This window comes from Helicoverpa armigera, chromosome 1 (assembly GCF_030705265.1).
Source record: "Helicoverpa armigera isolate CAAS_96S chromosome 1, ASM3070526v1, whole genome shotgun sequence".
NCBI classification, from domain to species: Eukaryota; Metazoa; Arthropoda; class Insecta; order Lepidoptera; family Noctuidae; genus Helicoverpa; species Helicoverpa armigera.
In genome coordinates, this window is record NC_087120.1 from 17,186,209 (window position 1) to 17,207,101 (window position 20,893).

The window sequence follows — 20,893 nt, forward strand, 5'->3', positions numbered from 1 at the left end:
GTATTATGCAATATTTGCAAAATATTACATTTAAGTTAATTAACTTTGAATCCGTAAACTGGCCCATATTTGGAGTGCAGCAAGGACTGAAGTAAATGTTTCGCGAGTCGGTACTGCACGGATTTCCATTGTTTACCTCCAAAAAAAGCAGTCACGGCTTTGTACCCGCAAAGCCCTGACTGCTTTTTGTCAACAAACCATTCATAAACAGTATTTAGCTAGGTTATATTCAGTTTCGTTCCACGCACACGGTACCTACAGATCTATAGTTGATTGGTGATGTCCCACACGCCCTAGAGTTTAGTAGAGGATGTGAATTGTGTATTTGTGTAATCATATATTTGGGTTATCACTAGTCTGTTATTACTCGAGTCGAAAAACAATGGCTCTTTCAAAGCGAAAGGGTGAACACCTTTGATAGATACATAAGTTGTACTTCAGTAGGTATCGCCAAATAGCTCTCACAAAGTCTACGAGCCGCAAAATGTCCGCCGAGCTCCAACTTGCCATGGTAATCAGTTGTGATCAAAAAAATATGAATAGCGCTGTAGTGTGTCCACAGGCACCTGCCAAGTCATAAAGTTCCATGTAACGCGTCGCCGCGTCGCTTGCTGCATTATGCCACTGAGCTTCTGCTGTTTATCACGCATTGTTCAAACCACTCTTTATTAGGTTTAAACTCATTAGTTTTCAAGGTGTCGGTCGACATCAGAGGCATTTAAATAATTTTCACATAAAAAATTACTTATAGGTGATCACTTACGTCAATGGGCCGGTAAATGATGTACTGCTATTACGTTTAATGATTGTTAGTGTAGGTTTGTATGCGAGCTCTGGCTTCACTGGAGTTCCGAGCTCGTGCCAAGCCGTGGCTGGAAGTGAGGGCTCAGGCATTCTATCGTGAAAGGGTATCAAACATCCAACCATACATCTGATGCATCTACTCATACAAACTTTTGCATTAGTTCTAAACAAGTCATTTGTGGTTGGCGCAGCAGGTCTCACATTTCTGTAACTCACTAAACAAGTATGCCCCCGTGGTTTCCTTGCTCTACACATAATGTGCACAGTTCATTTGTGTGGCTTTGTAAACGAATTTATAATAGAATCCCAGTACATCTATTGGGAATAACGGCCAGTTCTTTTATTATCAAAACTAAGGACATTCTTTACACATTAACTGGTGGCCCGCCCTTGCTTCACTTCGGTAACCTCTAAATTTATTAAACATAAAGCTTCCTCTTGAAACAACTTAGATAGCTGATAAAAACGAAAAAACCGCATGAAAATTGATTGCGTAGTTTTAAAGATTTAAGCATGTGTAGGGATATAGGGACAGAGAAAGCTAGTTTGTTTTATACTATGTCATCATCATTAATTTAAGAGCCCAGCTCTTGTCGGTGCAGCTCCTTCTACATATTTACGCCTATCTAGCGCCAACTCCCGAACTTCCTTATACGTCACAACGTTCACCTTTACCTTTAATTTGCCTCATGTAGCTGTACCTTGGACGACCGATTCCTCTCTTTCCTTCGACCTTCCTTTCCACGATGTTTTTGATAAAATCGTCGTAACGTAAGGTGTCCCATCATTTTTCCTCTCCTATTCTCTATATTTTGCAATAGTTGTCTCTTCGTTCCTATAACTATACTTTATACTACCTATGTAGTGATGATTATATTATTTTTTAGATAAACGCAGATGGCCGCTCGGAAGTGGATAAATAATATTTTGTGTTTTCAGTGTCTAATATTATAAATACGAAATTAAAAATCAATAATAGCTAATCGTGAAAGACGGCTGCGTTGCTGTTAAGTTTGTTCATCACCGCTTGTTTTTTGAAGCCCAGCTATAGCCATACCACTACACGCGTTATAAAAAGTTCTTATCAATTATTTATTTTTTTCAGGATAACTATTCATTACATTTTGCCTATAAAATAATACACTCCTAATAACAACATAAGATTACATTATTCATCAAAATGATGTAAGAATTAGCTTAGTTTCGATGAAATGATTTTAACTTTAGAATACTTTCCTCTTTCATACTTACTATAATTTTTTTCTTGATCCTTGCCAAACACAAACATAATAATTCTACTTAATATCATGAGGGAATTAGTATCTTAAAGCGTCACCTTGCGAGCGTCCAGTATAAAATACCCGCATGTGCATTAAGTACTTTTATGATAATTACAGTGAACGATGTCGGGACAGTGATTGTGCGCCGGCGCAGCGCCGTAACGTCGTAAGTACTGCAGCGGGTAATAAACGTTAGCACTCTGATACTCGATGAGGTTTTTTAATTGAATTGAACCGTGCTCTAATTCTAAGTTTTTATACCTACGTGTATGAAGAGTTAACTTCCGATTAGTTTTAGTTCATTGAAGGAAACCAGCAGATGTCATTTACGATTACGATTTACGCACGTTGGCTTTATGTTGTCTGATTGTTTAAATTCAATAATTAGTAACTCATGTAAAGTATGCACATAGTCGGTCGCACACTACGGTCTGAACCGTCGGCTGGCAGTTGGCCCGTTGGTTGTTTTTTTTTTAAAGAAAATCACAAATTCAATCAAAGTTTTCAGTCGGTCTGTAATATGCGTACTACCATTAATTTCCATAGCGATTGATGAACCCGAGCAAACTGTCGTGGACTAGTGTTCAGTTTGCAGCGTACGGGACTCTCACACTTGGAGCTATCACGTCAAAGATGCCTCTTTTACTTCCGTTTCCTGGTTTTCTGTGGCAGTACAAGAACATCAGGCGATAGGCGCAGTATCGGAGTAGCAAGTCAGCATTATGCTATACTTTTATGCCAAATCGTGAAGAGTGTACGTACTTAGTTGTTCCCAAAATTTTACATCCCTCCACACTCCACGTATTCGCCTAACGGCCGGTGCTAACTTCGCGAAGCTACTTTACAAAATAATGACTAGCTAACTAGAAAGAGCTTATCTTTACAATATTCGTTGAGTGAGTAGTAAAGCGTCTTCAAGGCAATTATTATTCATAGCACGTAATCGATTTTGCGTGTCTTTGTTGTCGCTTTCGACTGACGAGTCCAGCTCGAGGGCCTGCCCACGTGAGCTTGACTGACGAGACCAGCTCGAGGGCCTGCCCACGTGAGCTTGACTGACGAGACCAGCTCGAGGGCCTGCCCACGTGAGCTTGACTGACGAGACCAGCTCGGGGGCCTGCCCACGTGAGCTTGACTGACGAGACCAGCTCGGGGGCCTGCCCACGTGAGCTTGACTGACGAGACCAGCTCGAGGGTCTGCCCACGTGAGCTTGACTGACGAGAACAGCTCGAGAGCCTGCCCACGTGAGCTTGACTGACGAGACCAGCTCGGGGGCCTGCCCACGTGAGCTTGACTGACGAGACCAGCTCGGGGGCCTGCCCACGTGAGCTTGACTGACGAGACCAGCTCGGGGGCCTGCCCACGTGAGCTTGACTGACGAGACCAGCTCGGGGGCCTGCCCACGTGAGCTTGACTGACGAGACCAGCTCGGGGACTGCCCACGTGAGCTTGACTAACGAGACCAGCTCGGGGGCCTGCCCACGTGAGCTTGACTGACGAGACCAGCTCGGGGGCCTGCCCACGTGAGCTTGACTAACGAGACCAGCTCGGGGGCCTGCCCACGTGAGCTTGACTGACGAGACCAGCTCGGGGGCCTGCCCACGTGAGCTTGACTGACGAGACCAGCTCGGGGGCCTGCCCACGTGAGCTTGACTGACGAGACCAGCTCGGGGGACTGCCCACGTGAGCTTGACTGACGAGCTTGATCGACCATAAACTAATTGTCATTGTGATGTCTAGGTGACGCAGCTTCGCTTCCTTAACTATGTTTGGATATTTACTTAAAAACATTTATATTGAGATAGGTACGCATAAAATACTTATACATAATAGCCCGGTCAAAATAGACATAAAAGTAGTGGTCAAATAACAAAAATCGGGGAAAGCTGAATTTTGGTGAAGAGCTTCATTCATCATCTATACATCTATATACATAATAATAAATCTGTAAAAAAACTGTGTCTGTACATTGAATATATTAAAAAAATAATCATTGGGTGGAGTTTAGAAACAGTAATGGAGCACAAATCCAAAAAAAAAATTCTGTCTGTATGTCTGTTTGTTTGTACACGCTAATCTTCGGAACTACTGAACGGATTTCAATGATTTTTTCTTTGTTGTATCAGTATTAAGCCTGGTCTACATATAGGCTATAATTTATCTTCGAAACTTGAAGACCTGATGCAGAACTCCAACAGACCAACAAAACTATAAGAGATACAAAAATGGTGCCATGGCAAAAATTGTTTCATGTGATGAGCATTTTCAGCTAAGATAATAAATTTGAAGATCTGGAACACCTGATGTGGAACCCCAAGAGCCCAGCTTCTCTGTACCATATACAGGTATGACGTTTTAGCAAAAGTTGTTGAATTTGATAAGCACTTTCTATTGACTTATACAAATTGAAGATCTAAAACACCTGATGTGGAACTCCAGGGGCCCAGCTAGACTATAGCATATAGAGGTATGACGTTTTAGCAAAAGTTGTTCAATCTGATAAGCTCTCTCTGTTGACTTATAAAAATTGAAGATGTAAAACACCTGATGTGGAACTCCAGGAGCCCAGCTAGACTATAGCATATGAAGATATGATGTTCTAGCAAAAGTGGTTCAATCTGATAAGCACTCTCTATTGACGTATAAACATCGAAGATCTGGATCACCTGATGTGGAACTTCAAGAGCAATACTACACTTGAAATGTATAGAAATGAATGTTATGAAATAGGTATGGTGAATCAAAAAAAGTAATTAGTCCGTCTTTTAGATTACCCTAAAATAATGGACACGTATTTTTCTCTTCTCTCTCTCACAAACAAATAATAACGAAGATACAACACGCTTGAATTTATGTCTTAAGTCACTGCTTAGTACAAATTTTACATACCTAGATGTGGCGTCACGAGCCCCAACTCTCCGACTTTGTTGCGTTATATCCCATTATTATTTTGTACGGGACTACAGAGTTCCGAATTTTTGGGAGGCAAACGTGGGGCCGAAGCCAACACGCTGAAGCCCTTTTGGGACAACTTTAATGAAATGGTGACACAAAACAGACGATTATCCCTTTATACACTATAGAAATGAACCCAAGGACAATTCCCTGTGGACGTCGTTAAAAAAAAGACAATCCCCGGTTCTGTGCTAAACTATTGCTAACTATGGAGGAAAACTACTTGGGCTTTTGTAATGGGATGTTAGTGGATAACAATTGACAATGTATAAGATACATATAAAAATGGCAGGTGGAGACTCGCCACCTCACTCACTGGGCCCCCGGGAATCGGTCAGTGATTAGCAACAAGAGGGCAACAGGGACATGAGCGGCTGAAGGGCGAGGATACCTCGGCGGACTTTAAACGCAGATTACGCGCTCCCTGTGCTTACCATGAGGCACCTACCCTCCAAGCAGGGCTACTAACCCTGCTCTAGCGACTCCACTCTGGACGGCCAAGCCAAGCCTACTGCTACCTGCTCAACCCAACACCCCTTGGTAAAACTGGTCAAACTTACTGGCTTCTGACTACCCATAACGACTGCCGAGAATGTTCAATGTCAGCCGGAACCTACAGTTTAACTTCCCCTCCAAATAACGGTCTTTGGTATCCAAAATATACGTAAAGAAAGTACATACGAACTTAGAAATGTTGCATTGGCAGGTACTTGCCAGCCCTGGAATCAAAGACGCACGCTCATACTTGAGAGATTGGTTCTCTACCCACTAAACCACCACGACTTCCACTAAGTCACCACGACTTTTTCATCTATTTAATGTTTTTTTACGTAATAATACGTGTAATATTTTTGCCACACACAACTTAAATTCGGACTAATTAGAATCACTACTTTTATCTCTATGGTCACGTCTATTGCGGTTCAGCATGTCGATTCTATAAAATATCACAACTCACTTCGACATCACTCTCACTTCGACTTCGTTCTAAAGGTAGAATTCCGTGGACGCGACAATAGTCAACCTATGAAAATGTATGGCACCGTTGCCGAGGCCCGTGACAGTCAGCGCGGCCGACGAATTTCGTAAGCTGCTCGCGGCATTGTCAACAATTTAATTCTGGTTTTACTAAAATTCTATAGATGTTATTAAGCGCTAGACCATGTTGAGAAGCGTACGGCCGCGAGCGGCTCACGAAATTCGTCGTCCGCGTGCGACTGTCGCGGCCCTCGGCAGCGGTGCCATACATTTTCATAGGTTGACTTTTGTCGCGCGCGGCTGCGACAATCGTAGTGACGGTAATTCCCCCCTTTGAGGAGTGGCTCGGAAGGAGTCACGGCACCCTCGCGTACCGCATGACGCAGGTCCTCACCGGACACGGTTGTTTCGGGAGGTACCTGCATCGAATCGGTCGTGAGGAGGCGCCCGGGTGTCGACACTGTGCGGACAGCCCCGAGAACACGGTAGACCACACAGTCCAGGAGTGCCCTGCGTGGGAAGGGCACCGCCGGGTACTCGTCGAGGCTTTAGGCGGCGGCGACCTCTCGCGTCCGGCCCTGGTTCAGGCCATGGTCCGGGGCGAGAGGGAATGGGATGCCGTCGCCTCCTTCGGCGAAGCAGTCATGCTCGAGAAGGAGGCGGCGGAACATCAGAGAGTTCGCACCTCTCATAACGGCCGCCGCACTGGACCAGGTAGACACCACGGGCGCCGGGTGTCGCGAGACGACTCCCGGCCACCCTAGGCGTGGGTCTGTGGGCGGTGAGTTCGGGTGGCTCATCGCTCATGTCTATTTTAGACAACAGACCGGTGTCGGTGGCGCGCGTTGTTCCACGCGCTCCTCAAAGAGATGTCAGTAAAACCAGCGGGGCCCAACAGGCCCAAGGCCTGCCGGGGCTGCGAGATTGTTCGAAAGAGCTACCGCGGCCCTGGTACATAAAAAACCTACGACGGAACACGACGGTTTTTAGTCAGAAAGAGTCTCACACTCCCTCACCGCTGCTAACCCACAGCGGGAGGGGTCATTTGATGATTTTTGACGTCGTTAAAAAAAGCCCTCGTTTATACGTTGCTTATATGTGCATATCATGTGTAGTGTGACTCTTTGAATCGCGATATCTCAGGAATGGTATCATTTAGGAGAAAACTGTTAATGCCATTTTGTAGGAAATTTTAAGATATACAACTTTCAATCTTCCAAGAAAAAAAAAACAAAAAACCAAAAATTTTGACATTTAACCTCGAATAACTTTTGACGCACACATGGGATCGATGGGGACTTTAAATATTTTATTTATAGTGATAAACCCAAGCTCTCCACCAAAATCCAGCTTTCCGGGAATTTTTGTTATTTCAAATGTCTATTTTGACCGGGCTATAATAGTAATATTGTATGGTGTTGCAGATGGTTTCATGGTGTAATGTCAGCTAAAGAAGCGGAACACCTCATTATGGAGAAGGGGAAGAATGGGTCGTTCCTAGTGCGCGAGTCGCAGGCGCACCCCGGTGAGTTCGTGCTGACGGTGCGCGTGCGCGGTCACGTCACACACGTCATGATCAGGAAGCACGTGAGTGACCACAGCTTTGTTCCACCCTAGAATACACACTTCCTCCGTGGGAAATCTTACGCTAAAACCAGGTTTCCCACGGAGAGCTTACATAAGTATAATTACGAACAGTAACATCCCAGGTAGCACCAGACAAGAACCAGAAGACAACAATGCTAATACACGGACACGATAACGGTGTCCAGATCGCGGCTGTTCGTACTAAGGAGATCAGTCCACTGTGCGGCACATCATGACAATGCACAAGCATTTGCGCATAATGTGTCTACAGCCGTGCACTCTCTATTCCTTCACTCTCATAGCCCGACGAGACGGCAACCCGACACGACCGGTGAGAGACCGCTCCTACAAGAAGGCGCCTGAGCTACCTACCCTCCTTGTGGTATCTCAACTATCTTCCCTTCCTCCCTGTTATGCCTTTTAATCATTATTTATTATACGCCTTATGAGAGTGGTCCAGATGTTAATACGCTCATAAAGTATTGCATGACATCAAGTTCGTCGTGAAGAGTGCCAATAGTCACGTAGTGCAGACCGAAGGATCGCAAACGACGGTGTTTCCTTGTAAGTTCATTACTATTCCGCCGCAGTACTCATATAATGTAGAAACGAACACGTACCACAAATGCCGATCACGTCTCAGCGTTTACCTAGTACATCTTATGGTAATATTGTGCCGCCGGGGAATACAACTCGCAATCCCTAGATTCCTCGTTACAGTCATTTGCTGAAAGCTCTACAATTAGGGTTGTTCTAACTCTTATGAACAGATTGAGAGCAATGTAGCTGGCGCGTTAGGGACCGGGATCTCGGGATATTTCAATTTAAAACATTAAAATAACTTAAAACTTCTGTTTATTGACTGATGGAAAAGAAGTGACAAGCTTAGTATCAAAACCTAATGCTATTCTTTTCACATAGAACAATGTTTAAATCTTTGTCCAGGAAGGATAAAAATATAATAAATAAAACCTGTAGACTAAAAAGTATAGTAAAGTACTCTACAGTACCTACCTAAGTAAACATTATGTTTCCGAAGGTGCGTGCAAAACAATAACTATTCTCCATCTCATGTGGACCGGGTTACTACTTTGTCATATTTCAGATGAAAACAAACTCTAACATGACAGTATAAGGTATATATTTGCAGTAATGGCAAATAAAGGTCCACCGTTCTATTGTAATAGAAATCCATGGGTTAAGTTAAAGTAACATCAGGTGTCCAGGTAGAATTCCGTGGATAGCGGCTACGACAGCCGCGCGCGGCTTACGACAGTCGTCGGCCGCGCGCGACAATAGTCAACCTATGAAAATGTATGGCACCGTTGCCGAGGTCCGCGACAGTCGCGCGCGGCCGACGAATTTCGTAAGCCGCGCGCGGCCGTATGCATCTCAACATGGTCTAGCGCCATAAAGTAAATAACCACTAGAGAGCGCACTCGCCAATTTCTTCTAAGAACACGACTCACCACTGCGGGCGGGGGGACGCGGCGTAATCCGCGGCTACTATTGGTCAGTTCAAGGTCGAGTTGCATGAGAACGCTCAGCAAGGGATTGCTCTCTTTCAATTAAAAAATATCGATAAAATGTATTTCATCGTAGGAATAAAAACTCAATAAAAATCGTATAAGAATATTTAATAAAAATCAGTATAATATCTCACCATTGATAATCAATATAACTATCACCAACAACCAGTAAAATAACACTATAAACTTCTTAAAAAGGGACTCGCTTCGTTCGTGGCGATACACACCTTTTTACACTATTACAAAAAAGAACTCTGTACAAGAAAATGTTTGATTCTTAAAATGTGTTAATTTAGTGTAGTATTAATTTAGTGTAGTTAATTTAGTGTAGTGTAGTAACCATGGAGTTTCTTGCCCGTTCTTCTCCATAGGAAGCTACTTTTGGAATGGGCAACTAGAATCAAACTTAGTTATAATTTTGACGTTCATAAGTGCTTGTAAAGGCCTAAATGAAATAAATGATTTGACTTTGACTTTGACTTTGACTTGTGTAAGTTTTTCGAATTATTGTTTTAGGGCCCTGATTGTTTTTGGTAAAAAACGATAATCGATCGTCTACATATTTCTTGACATATTTTAAATAGATACACGATGTAATTATTCCAAAATTATGAGTTTTATAAAAACTTACTAAGATAAAGGCAAAAACATTGTTGGAATCGCTGAACTAAATAAACCTCGGCATTATTTTAAATTACATTAAAAGTAATTTGTGGAGGCACCAAGAACAGCTGCCTCTAACGACGCTATAGTCAGTTAATTAACTCATTAGCCAAAATAAAACATATTTTTAAATTAATATTTTACTATTATCGATATCCACTTCATCCTTAAAGGTAGGCTGGTCGGCAAAACCAGTCGTACAAGAGAACCCTTAAGATCTCATGACGGCACACAGCTAATGACCAACAAGCAGGACGTACTTAAGAGATGGGCAGAGCATTTCAACGACTTGCTCAATGTCGATAGAGCTGTGGACATGTCGTTTATCTGCTCGATGGCATCACTGCCCACTGTCAAGCAGCTAGACGATCCACTGACCCTGCGTGAGGTCATCGTCGCCGTTCAACAACAACAGAACAAAAAAGCGGTCGGCATTGATAATGTTCCTGGAGAGTTGCTGAAATATGGGGGTGCGGAGTTGCATGAGACCATTTGGAAACTCTTTGCAAAGATGTGGAACGAGGAGCGTACCTGATGAGTTTCGAGTCTCTCGGTGTGCTCCTTGTACAAGAACAAAGGCGACAAATCTGACTGCAACTCCTATAGAGGTATCTCTCCTGACCTCTCCAGGCAAAAAAACCTTTGCACGAATTTTACTGAACCGCTTGATGCCCTTGTCTGAAGACATACTGCCTGAAACCCAATTTGGCTTCCGGCCGAATCGAGGTATGTGAGGCCATCTTCTCTATCCGTCAACTTCTAGAGAAGAGTCGTGAGCAGAGTCAACCATTGTTTCTTTGCTTTGTTGACTTGGAGCTTTCGACTCGGTGCCGCGCAAAGCCTTATGGGTGGTACTAGCGAAACTTGGATGCACGGACAAGTTTATAAGAATGATACGACTTCTGCATGATGACATGCGCTGTTGTGTCAGTGTGCAGGGCGAGGACTCGGAGTTCTTTAAAGTGAGCTGCGGTGCGAAACAGGGCTGCGTGCTCGCTCCAACTCTCTTTGCCCTGTACTTTGCAGTTGTCGTTCGGGAAGCCTTGCAGACTCTGTCCGAAGGTATCCGTATTTGTTTTCGTACCGATGGCGGTGGTGTCTTCAACCTAAATAGACTCAAGGCTCGCACAAGAGTGTCTCACGCGACTATCACTGAGATGATGTATGCAGATGACTTATGTTTTGTGGCGGAATCCCCAGATGGGCTGCAGAGGCTTATGTCGAGACTACTGCAGGCATACAGCAGATTTGGCCTGAAGATAAATGTCAAGAAAACCGAAGTCATGGCACTTGATACTGTGAACAGTGCCCCAGTTGACATTAGACTCGGAGATGTCTCGCTTAAGCAAGTAAACCAATTCAAATATCTTGGCAGCACCATAACATCCAGGTGTCTCCTTGATAACGAAGTCAACAGCCGAATAGGAGCAGCTGCTGCAGCTTTTGGTAGACTTCGTGCCAAGGTGTTCCGCTCACATGACATAAAGCTCTCTACAAAAGTAGCTGTGTACATGGCAATAGTTCTGCCAAATCTCCTATATGCCTCTGAGACTTGGTGTCTATACCGCGAGCATATTCGGACATTAGATAGATTCCATCTAAAATGCCTACGTGACATTATGTGCATCCAGTGGTCGGACCGTGTTCGTAACACGGAAGTACTTAGACGCGCTAATGTCAGCGGTATTGAGGCCTATCTAATGCGTCGACAGCTGCGCTGGGCTGGTCATGTCTCCCGGATGTCAGATGCCCGAGTAGCAAAGCGCGTCTTCTACTCAGAGCTGGAGACTGGCAAGCGTAAGCAGGGTGGTCAACGTCTGCGGTACAAAGATGTGCTGAAACGCCACATGAAGCGATGTGACTTAGATCCGTCACACTGGGAGGCTATGGCGGCAGATAGGACCAAATGGAGGCGGACTATTAAGGACAAGGTGTGCGAGTTTGAGAGCCGGCGGAGAGAACAGCTCGACGCTAGGCGAGATGAGCTGAAGGCCCGACCACCCGCGGTCATACAATACACCTATATCGGAGGAGTGCTGACTTGCAGTGAATGTGGACGGACATTCACTGCAAAAATTGGCTTTATCAGTCACTGGAGAGCACACCAGCGAAGCTCTCAAAATTAAGCGCAGATCCAAGTCGCTGTGGCCGAAATCGGCCAGGATCAATATATATATATGCCTTAAAGGTAACAGCCCGAATTTCATCGATAGGAATACAAAGGGCAAGAAAGAGATGGACGTATTAGAATTGCTTAATGAAAGAAAGGGACTTTTCCAAAAGACATCAACGAGCGTGAGCGCGGTTCACCAACCACCAATTTAAATAGACCCCTGTGGTATTTCGTAATATAATTAAATCAAAGCCTAATTTTGGTATTGATACTTGCCGATGCCATTCTTTTTGTAACTAGATGTCCTGGATTGTTTCCCGCACCATTTCATCGCGCATGTAGGCATTTTTTTTTATTTTTTACTAAATAAAATCCTCAGTAATTTAGCGTGTTTAGACATAGACTTGGTCGCTACTAAAGGATCGTACTGATCGTAGCCTTATAGTACGCGCAAAATCACTAACTTTTGGCGAGCGTCGGGGCACTGTATGCGCAGTCAAGTGGTTTTATAGTCTTTGTCTAGCGCTTAGTAACATCTATATAATTTTAGTAAAACCAGAATTGAATTTTTTTTTATTTAGTCGGCAAAACTTCCTTTTGTTTTCATTACAATACAAATGCTTTTGAATCAGTATTGGGTAGTATCCTTCATCATTTCTACTTTTTAAAAATAGGGTCGATTGGTAATCTATTTTCATAATACAGCCACAGCAATACGTCATCCTCTTCTTCTTCAAGGATATCAATTACCACTTCGACTAGAGGGAACGGACGAACAAAATCTACTAATTTGAACACAATGCCGCGCGCGGCTTACGAAATTCGTCGGCCGCGCGCGACTGTCGCTGGCCTCGGCAGCGGCGCCATACATTTTCATAGGTTGACTATTGTCGCGCGCGGCCGACGTCTGTCGTAGGCCGCGCGCGGCTGCGTCAGCCGCTACCCACGGAATTCTACCTTAACAGCCTGAGCGACAGAGAGGATCACAAACATCAGTTGATTAATTAACCTGGTATAATTTAGTAAAATACAATTAGGTGTCATATATTATCCTAAGTTCTGAAGTACTTAACTAAGTTTCAGCTACGATCGGAATATGTAGCTGGATAGCTATCTTTAAATTAATTAACACAACTAAAACTAACGTTCTAAGCAAACAACTTAATTCCGATCGTAAAGCATATTCTGCAATGTGATATTATTGAAATGGTTTCCACCACAAATCGAGTGCGCAATGCACTTATCTGCGGCGTAATATCAATGAGTAATTAACATTTGACTAAGTACGTGAGCGGCGCGTGAGTCGACCTCCGCCTGTGCTCTAGTAGTCTGACGGCGCGACAGTGCGTTCCATGCCCGGGCCGCGCGGTCTCTCTCCGGTCGTGTCGGGTTGCCGTCTCGTCGGGGTATGAGAGTGAAGTAATAGACAGTGCACGGCTGTAGACACAATATACGCAAATGCTTGTGCACTATCATGATGTGCCACACAGTGGGCTGATCTCCTTAGTACGAACAGCCGCGATCTATCGTGGCTGTGTATTAGCATTGTTGATTGTTGTCTTCTGTCCTGCGATTCTATAAAATTCGATCAACAACTCGCGTTTCACTTCGATTCGTAATGTCATTTCATACTTTAGGGGAGGTAGGGGAGGGATGGGCACTTTTTCACATTTATTGCATAAAAAATCAGATTTTATAGATAATCAACTTTTATTGCCATTTCTTATGTTTGGCTAGATAAAATCAAAGAGCTATCCTAAAAATTACAATCAGTTTCAACATTACGAGATATTTAAACGGTTTAAATAAAACCGTCGACACGTCAAAATTTTGTTTAGTCTGACATGCTTTAGTTGGTACTTACGTAGTGTTTAAAGTTACTTTTTGCTTTTTATAGGGTTTATCGTTTATAACATTTTGTCATAATAATTGCGTACTTTTTTGGGTCGGGGGTTTTTTTAAATTTATAATTTTATTTTATTTCATGGTTTTTAAAGGAGCTCCTTAATTTTTCCTTCTTTTATGATGGGTTCGCTATATGCGATCTTAGCCAAAGGAAGCTGTTTAACAATCCTCATGACAAACTGGCTCTGGGAGAATTGCACAGATTGAGAAACAATAAAGATGGACCTTTGTTGATCCAGGGTTATATACCATTCTAGGGTTTCATCCGCCACATCCCATTTCCAGCATTAGGTTCTCGTCAATTAGAAACATGAAGAAAACTAGTCAAGACAAATTAAACGAGCCCAAACTCGATGGGTTTACTAAAAGGCAGTTCAGGGTTACGTCTCCTATCTTCATGTCCTAACAGCAGACCAGCTCAGTGGTTTCAGAAGACATTAGTATTTCAAATTTTAGATCCCACATATGCTTGCAAGTAAACTGAGCGTGTAACATTCCTATCACACCTAACAAACGAGCTGATGACCTTGAAGATCTGAACCGATTTCCACCACACATAGCTAAGAACACTCCCGAATGACATTCCTTTTAAACAAAAAAAACCGCATTTCAATCGGATCATCCGTTTGGGAGCTACGATGCCACATACACACACACACACACACACACACACACAGACACGTCAAACTTATAACACCCGTCGTTTTGCGTCGGGGTTAAAAAAATGGTTTGCGACGGGAAATTCCTAAAGATTTAATATAACGAGCAATACAAGAGGTATCAAAAGGTTAAAAAATAAAATTAACAGCTGATAAATATGGAGTCCCTAGATCAAGTTGGCAACGGTACCTGAAACAAGATTCTATAAAGGATTTTTAGCGCAGATTTATAACCTCACAAATTTTCACTGAAGAAGAAAAACAAAAATTTACAAATTATACATTACATGGTATGTCCAAGCCTCCCTACCATAGGGAGCATTGGACACTTTTGACTTAGTTTATAAAAAAAAAAAATCGGTAAAAAAACTTAAATAAAACGGTTTTATCTTATGTGCACTGAAAACTAAAAAATAATAAAAAATAGTTACTTACCTGTCAACCTACGTAGGTGGTCCCGGTCATATTAGACTAAAATAAAAACGTGGGGCCCATAAACTATTGCTGTAGTACCTCTTCTAGAGGTATAATAGGTGTGGATTGCATCGACTTACTATAATCGTAACTGGAGATTTTGACAATCAATCATTAATAATAGAAAATACACATACCTTTCATTAGTTTTCTCTTTATAACGATCCGAAACCGCAACAAAATATTTAAGTACTTTTACGAGTGTTTGTTCTTGACAACTCACAGAAATGACAGATAGTCTATGGATGAACACCGTTACCGGTCGGTAACGTAAACTAGCCAATAAAAAAAAACTATGATCAAATCAGAATAAAAGGACCCCCCTTTTATTCGGATTTGATCATCTCTAACCCATCTCTCCCCTACCTCCCCTATAGATAGACAGATTTTGGCAGATCTGTCAAAATCTCGAGTTTAATTTAGTTCAACTTGTCAACACGCTCGATAGTGTAGCGCTAGTGTAGTTTGACAATGTCAATCACGAAACTTTAAGGTAGAATTCCGTGGGTCGCGATTGTCGCAGCCGCGCGCGACAAAAGTCAACCTATGAAAATGTATGGCACCGCTGCCGAGGGCCGCGACAGTCGCGCGCGGACGACGAATTTCGTGAGCCGCTCGCGGCCGTACGCTTCTCAACATGGTCTAGCGCTTAATAACATCTATAGAATTTTAGTAAAACCAGAATTAAATTGTTGACAATGCCGCGAGCAGCTTACGAAATTCGTCGGCCGCGCTGACTGTCACGGGCCTCGGCAACGGTGCCATACATTTTCATAGGTTGACTATTGTCGCGTCCACGGAATTCTACCTTTAGATCGAAGTCGAAGTGAGAGTGATGTCGAAGTGAGTTGTGATATTTTATAGAATCGACATGCTGGTTCTTGTCTAAATTGACGAGACGTTCGGCTTCCTTGTCAAATAAAAACCAATTTATCAAAGATTGATCTTGATGGAATGGTGATTTGACTTCCCGGACTGCAAATAGATCTTTGTTTGCTTTGAACTGTATTCTTATTTTTTAATTTGTAACGTTGGTTTTGGTAATCAGCACGACAAGTACGAGGTGGGCAGCGGCGAGCAGTTCGATGACCTCGTGGGGCTGATCGAGCACTGCCGCGCCTTCCCGCTGACCGACAGCTCGGGCGACGCGCTGCGCTTGCTGCAGCCCGTGAGCGGCGTGCGTGCGCGCCGCCGCTCCCGCCAGGTACTCGCACTCTCACTTTCGTTCAAGTGTTCATGTGTTCAGTAGTGAGTCGAAAAAGTGTTAATTGAGTTACCGAGAGACTGACCGGCTGTGAAGAGGCCAGGTTGATGAGGAGCATGATACATCGTCTATCGTGCCTGTACAGTGCCGACGGCTGCACCTTCGTTGCGGAAAGCCAGATACTTAAGCAAATGATTCATAGAAAAGTCCTTTCCTAGTATTCAGTGTAATTCGGTACGTACTTTACTGCTTCAGATGAAGCAAGGTGGAATATTGTCATAAGGCGCACATTGTTGTCGCTTACACTTCGAATGTAATTATAGTGTCGTTTGTGACTGAGAGCTTATTGTTGTGCCGGAGACTAGTTGAATTAAACACGCCGTGCTTAGCGTAGAGTCATGAAGCGAGCACGTGCACGGCCACATACACACACACGGCAACAGACTATAGTCTGTTTTTTAATCTCGTAGACTAAATTGACACTTGCAAAATGTCAAACTTTCTAATAATTTTGCTAGCTCTGTGGTGCAGTGTTGTACTTACGATACCGGTTCGTTGAATCGTAACTTTTTACAATAAGTCATCCTGAAATAATGGGCTTATCCTTGATGATTACGCATGGCTTTGCGTGGTCAGATATCCCTGGCAGTTTGTAGCACGTCGTACAGCCATGTGTACGTACGTGAATTTTAAATATAAAACTTTGAATGAATATTAAATTCGTCTATTATAGATAAAAAGTTACGATTCAACGAACCGGTATCGTAAGTACAACACTGCACCACAGAGCTAGCAAAATTATTAGAAAGTTTGACATTTTGCAAGTGTCAATTTAGTCTACGAGATTAAAAAACAGACTATAAACTAAATTTTGTAGTGTCGTGTCGGGGGACCGCTCTAATTTATTAGCCTAACGTTAGAAGTAATTACATACTACTACATCATATATACAACTTATAACATTGTATATAATTTTGTTTAGATACGGGTTTTTTTCATACGAATGTTGTAATTAGGTAGACGTATCATTTGATTTATGTAAGTATTTTTTAAGGTAAAAAGCGGTCCCCCGACACGTCAAAATTTAGTTTAGTCTGACATGCTTTAGTTGATACTTACGTAGTGTTGAAAGTTATTTTTTGTTTTTTATAGGGTTTAGCGTTTTTAAACTTTTGTCATAATTATTGCGTACTTTTCTGGGTCGAGTTTTTTTTTTAATTTATAATTTTATTTTATTTCATGCCTTTTGAAGGAGCTCCTTAATTTTTCCTTCTTTCATTTAATTTCTTTTATTTTAAGATGGGGTCGCAATAAAATACACAGATATGAAAGAAAGAAAGAAAATCCATTTATTTCAGCACACAAATGACGCAAGAAACAACAAATAAATAAATAAGGGACAAAACAAACAATGTTCATAAAAAGAAAAAAAAAACATTATATTCGATCTTGGCCAAAGGAAGCTTAAAAAAGAAAGAAGGAAGGTTAAAAACGATTTCACCTATCCAAACCTGGTTTAGTTATGTTTAGGCTTTGTTCGGATTATTTTAGTAGACGATTTATGTGAAGTTTGCACAAAATCGGTTGAGCGATTTTCCAGTTTTTGTTACAAAATGGTGGACTTTATAATAGTTAGTTACAGCCTTTTTATCGTCCCACTGCTGGGCACAGGCCTCCTCTCGGACGAAGAAGGATTGAGCATTAATCACCACTTTATAATAATTAATAAAAATGAAGGCACACTGCATTATGTGTACTAAATTGCTGAATACGTGAGCGGAACCTACTTTATGTTAACGAGGACAAAAGGAGTAATCTGTCATGAATACGCTTATTGATTTATTCCCCCAATGAAACTTATCATGGTTTTAATAATTATTAGTAAAACTGATCCCATGTAACCACAGAAGTCAACAACTGCTATGGATGCCCCTGGGGAAGGCGGCAACCAATCTCAAAACCTTTTCCAGGATCCAGTGCACCTGCAGGAGACGGACGACTGCCAGCAGCTGGACGCCAGCACCGGCTTCGACGGCGAGTTCCAGTCGCTCAAGATGTTGGACGACAGACACGTGTTCACCAACTTCGAAGGCATTAAACCAGAAAATTCTAACAAGAACAGATATCGAAACGTTATACCTTGTAAGTTCAAAGTCAAAGTTTCACAACATATCCATGGATATATACACAGTTCATACTACAATGGATCTGGGCAGTCAGAATCTATGCTCTTCTGTGACACTTACTGCTGGAAAAATGCCTCCACCATTATCTTTCATTGTCTTCTACCTTCTGACCCTATAGTACCTTTGTCTTATTTTCATATAGGTAGCCGAAAGTGGATTGATTTTTTTTTTCATATAAATAGCCCATTTACAATACTTATAATAGACTAGCTTTTGCCCGCGGCTTCGCTCGCGTTTAGAAGTATTATTATGCAGAACTTCTCAACATTTAGAACTAAACATTATTTTGTTCGTTCCATTATTTTATCACCCGTGGGGGTTGAATGGGGGTTGAATTAATCAAAATCGTATTTAAGCGAACGTCATCATAAAATTCTGATTCGTCATCAGGACTTCTTCATAAAATCTAAGAAGATGTATATGTCACCGTAAGATTACAAACATCGTTAGATTACAATCTATCTCGAGAGATTGTAAACTGTCGAATTATTGTAAACCGTAACACCTGATTGCAATTTAACGCATTATTTTTCGCTATATTATAATCTATCGATGAGAAATTGTCAAATTGTCAACTGTCCGAAAGCTCTCCCTGATTGGTCAGTCTTTTTGTAAGATCGAGAGCGATGTAGAGCGGTCAAATTGTTAACTGGCGTAGAACGGAATGCAATTTTTAAGACTCAAATTACACACAATTAAAAATTGTATTAAAAATTTAAGTTAGTGACGAAAACGAATCGCTGCAAAACCGACTCCACGTAGTCTTGTTTGCCCTACCCCTAGAGTGCAATTCAAAACCGCGTAGGCGCGGGAGGGCGGCCTGCTGAGGCGCAGGTAGTTTCAGCGCTCGCCGCCGCGGCTGAGGCTGGCCGGCGGAGCAGGCCAGCAAGCCAGCTGCGGTGGGTGGTGAAAACCATCTGCGACGATAAGCTCGCATGGGACCGCCGGAGCCCCGCAGCGCCGGAGCCGTGACAGAAGTTATGCTTGCTGCATGTTGTAATTGTGGCAGACTTAGTAATTTAGAAGGCAACATACATTTTTGGGGGCGAATAATGATATTAAAAAGAAGCCTGTTTAATTAGCACCCCTTTTATTTTATTTTTAAATATTAGTTTGTATTTGAAGACAAAATACCTAACTGTATTTTTATAAGAGTTATTTTTATATAAATTTAATACTTGAAGAATTTTTGAAGAGCATTTATTTTATTTAACTGACACCTCTTTTTCATTCCTAACTCTACGGGAACTCCATGGGAACAGAACGGCTGGTCGTGATTGGTCGATCTTACAAAAAACTGACCAATCAGAGAGAGCTTTCGGACAGTTGACAATCTGACAATTTCTCATCGATATATTATAATATAGCGAAAAATAATGCGTTAAATTGCAATCAGATGTTACGGTTCACAATAATTCGACAGTTTACAATCTCTCGAGATAGATTGTAATCTAACGATGTTTGTAATCTTACGGTAACATATACAAACTTTCATCCCCTATTTTATCCCCTTAGGGATGTCAGATAAGGAGGTCAGATAGGCAGTCGCTTCTTGTAAAGCACTGGTACTCAGCTGAATCCGGTAAGACTGGAAGCCGACCCCAACATAGTTTGGGAAAAAGGCTCGGAGGATGATGAGGGATGGAATTTATCAAAATCCTTTCTTAAGGGTTGCCTACGCCATGGTAGCTTTATGCATGCAAAGTCTCAGTCCGATCGGTTTAAAATTGACAAAGTTTCATACAAACTTTCATCCCCTATTTTATCCCCTTGGGGGTAGAATTGATCAAAATCCTTTCTTAGCGGATGCCTACGTCATAACATCTACCTGCATGCCAAATTTCAGCCCGATCCATCCAGTGGTTTCAGCTGAGCGTTGATAGATCACTATGTCAGTCAGTCAGTCAGTCAGTCAGTCACCTTTGAGTTTTATATATTTAGATGTATATGGATGCCCGTTCATTGTTGTGCTCATTTTAGTATAGGCGAGCAAAATCTCCTCGAAAGTACTAGAGCCATAGTTACGTTAGTAGAACCAAACCCAAGAGATAAAGAAAACATTATTTTAATTTTTGTATTTTAGTAACAGCTTGTATAACTGTAACAAATGCTTAGTGGAGTGATGTTGTGCCGGCAGACGACCAGACGCGCGTGGTGCTCCGCCGGCCGCACTCCGACTACATCAACGCGAGCTACGTCCGCGCCGCGGCGCTCGCGCACTCCGCCGACAGCCTCCGCAGCGCGCACTGTGAGCACCACACACCACGATAACACTTACTAAAATTTATTTTCTACTTTCGCTCGATCTAAAGTCATCATCATCTCAAGAGCTTTTTCCCAACTACATATGTTGGGGTCGGCTTCCAGTCTAACCGGATGCGGCTGAGTACCAGTGTGCCACAAGGAGCGACTACCTATCTGACCTCCTCAACCCTGTTACAAAGGCAACACAATACCCTTTGGTTAGACTGATATAAGACTAACGGCTTCTGACTTCCCGTAACGACTGGCAAGGATTTTCAATGGCAGCCGGGACCTACAGTTTAACGTGCCAT

The 20,893-nt window shown here is 42.5% G+C and overlaps 1 protein-coding gene and 1 long non-coding RNA gene across 8 annotated transcripts in view; both read left to right on the forward strand.

Moving 5' to 3' along the window:
* Positions 1-20,893, forward strand: part of LOC110381712 (tyrosine-protein phosphatase corkscrew) — a 47,382-nt gene that overhangs the window by 6,555 nt on the left and 19,934 nt on the right. For 6 of the 7 annotated variants that reach the window (XM_021342096.3, XM_021342099.3, XM_021342098.3 and 3 more), the window contains 4 exons: positions 7,443-7,605; positions 15,997-16,152; positions 18,123-18,294; positions 20,476-20,586. In XM_021342096.3, coding sequence (XP_021197771.3) covers positions 7,443-7,605; positions 15,997-16,152; positions 18,123-18,294; positions 20,476-20,586 — 602 coding nt within the window. The remainder of the gene's footprint in view (positions 1-7,442; positions 7,606-15,996; positions 16,153-18,122; positions 18,295-20,475; positions 20,587-20,893) is intronic. The other variant, XM_049837274.2, reaches the window with a different exon arrangement.
* On the forward strand, positions 9,629-12,244 carry LOC135117388 (uncharacterized). The gene is made up of 2 exons (XR_010276868.1): positions 9,629-9,970; positions 11,986-12,244. It is a non-coding gene; the product is annotated as an uncharacterized LOC135117388 (long non-coding RNA).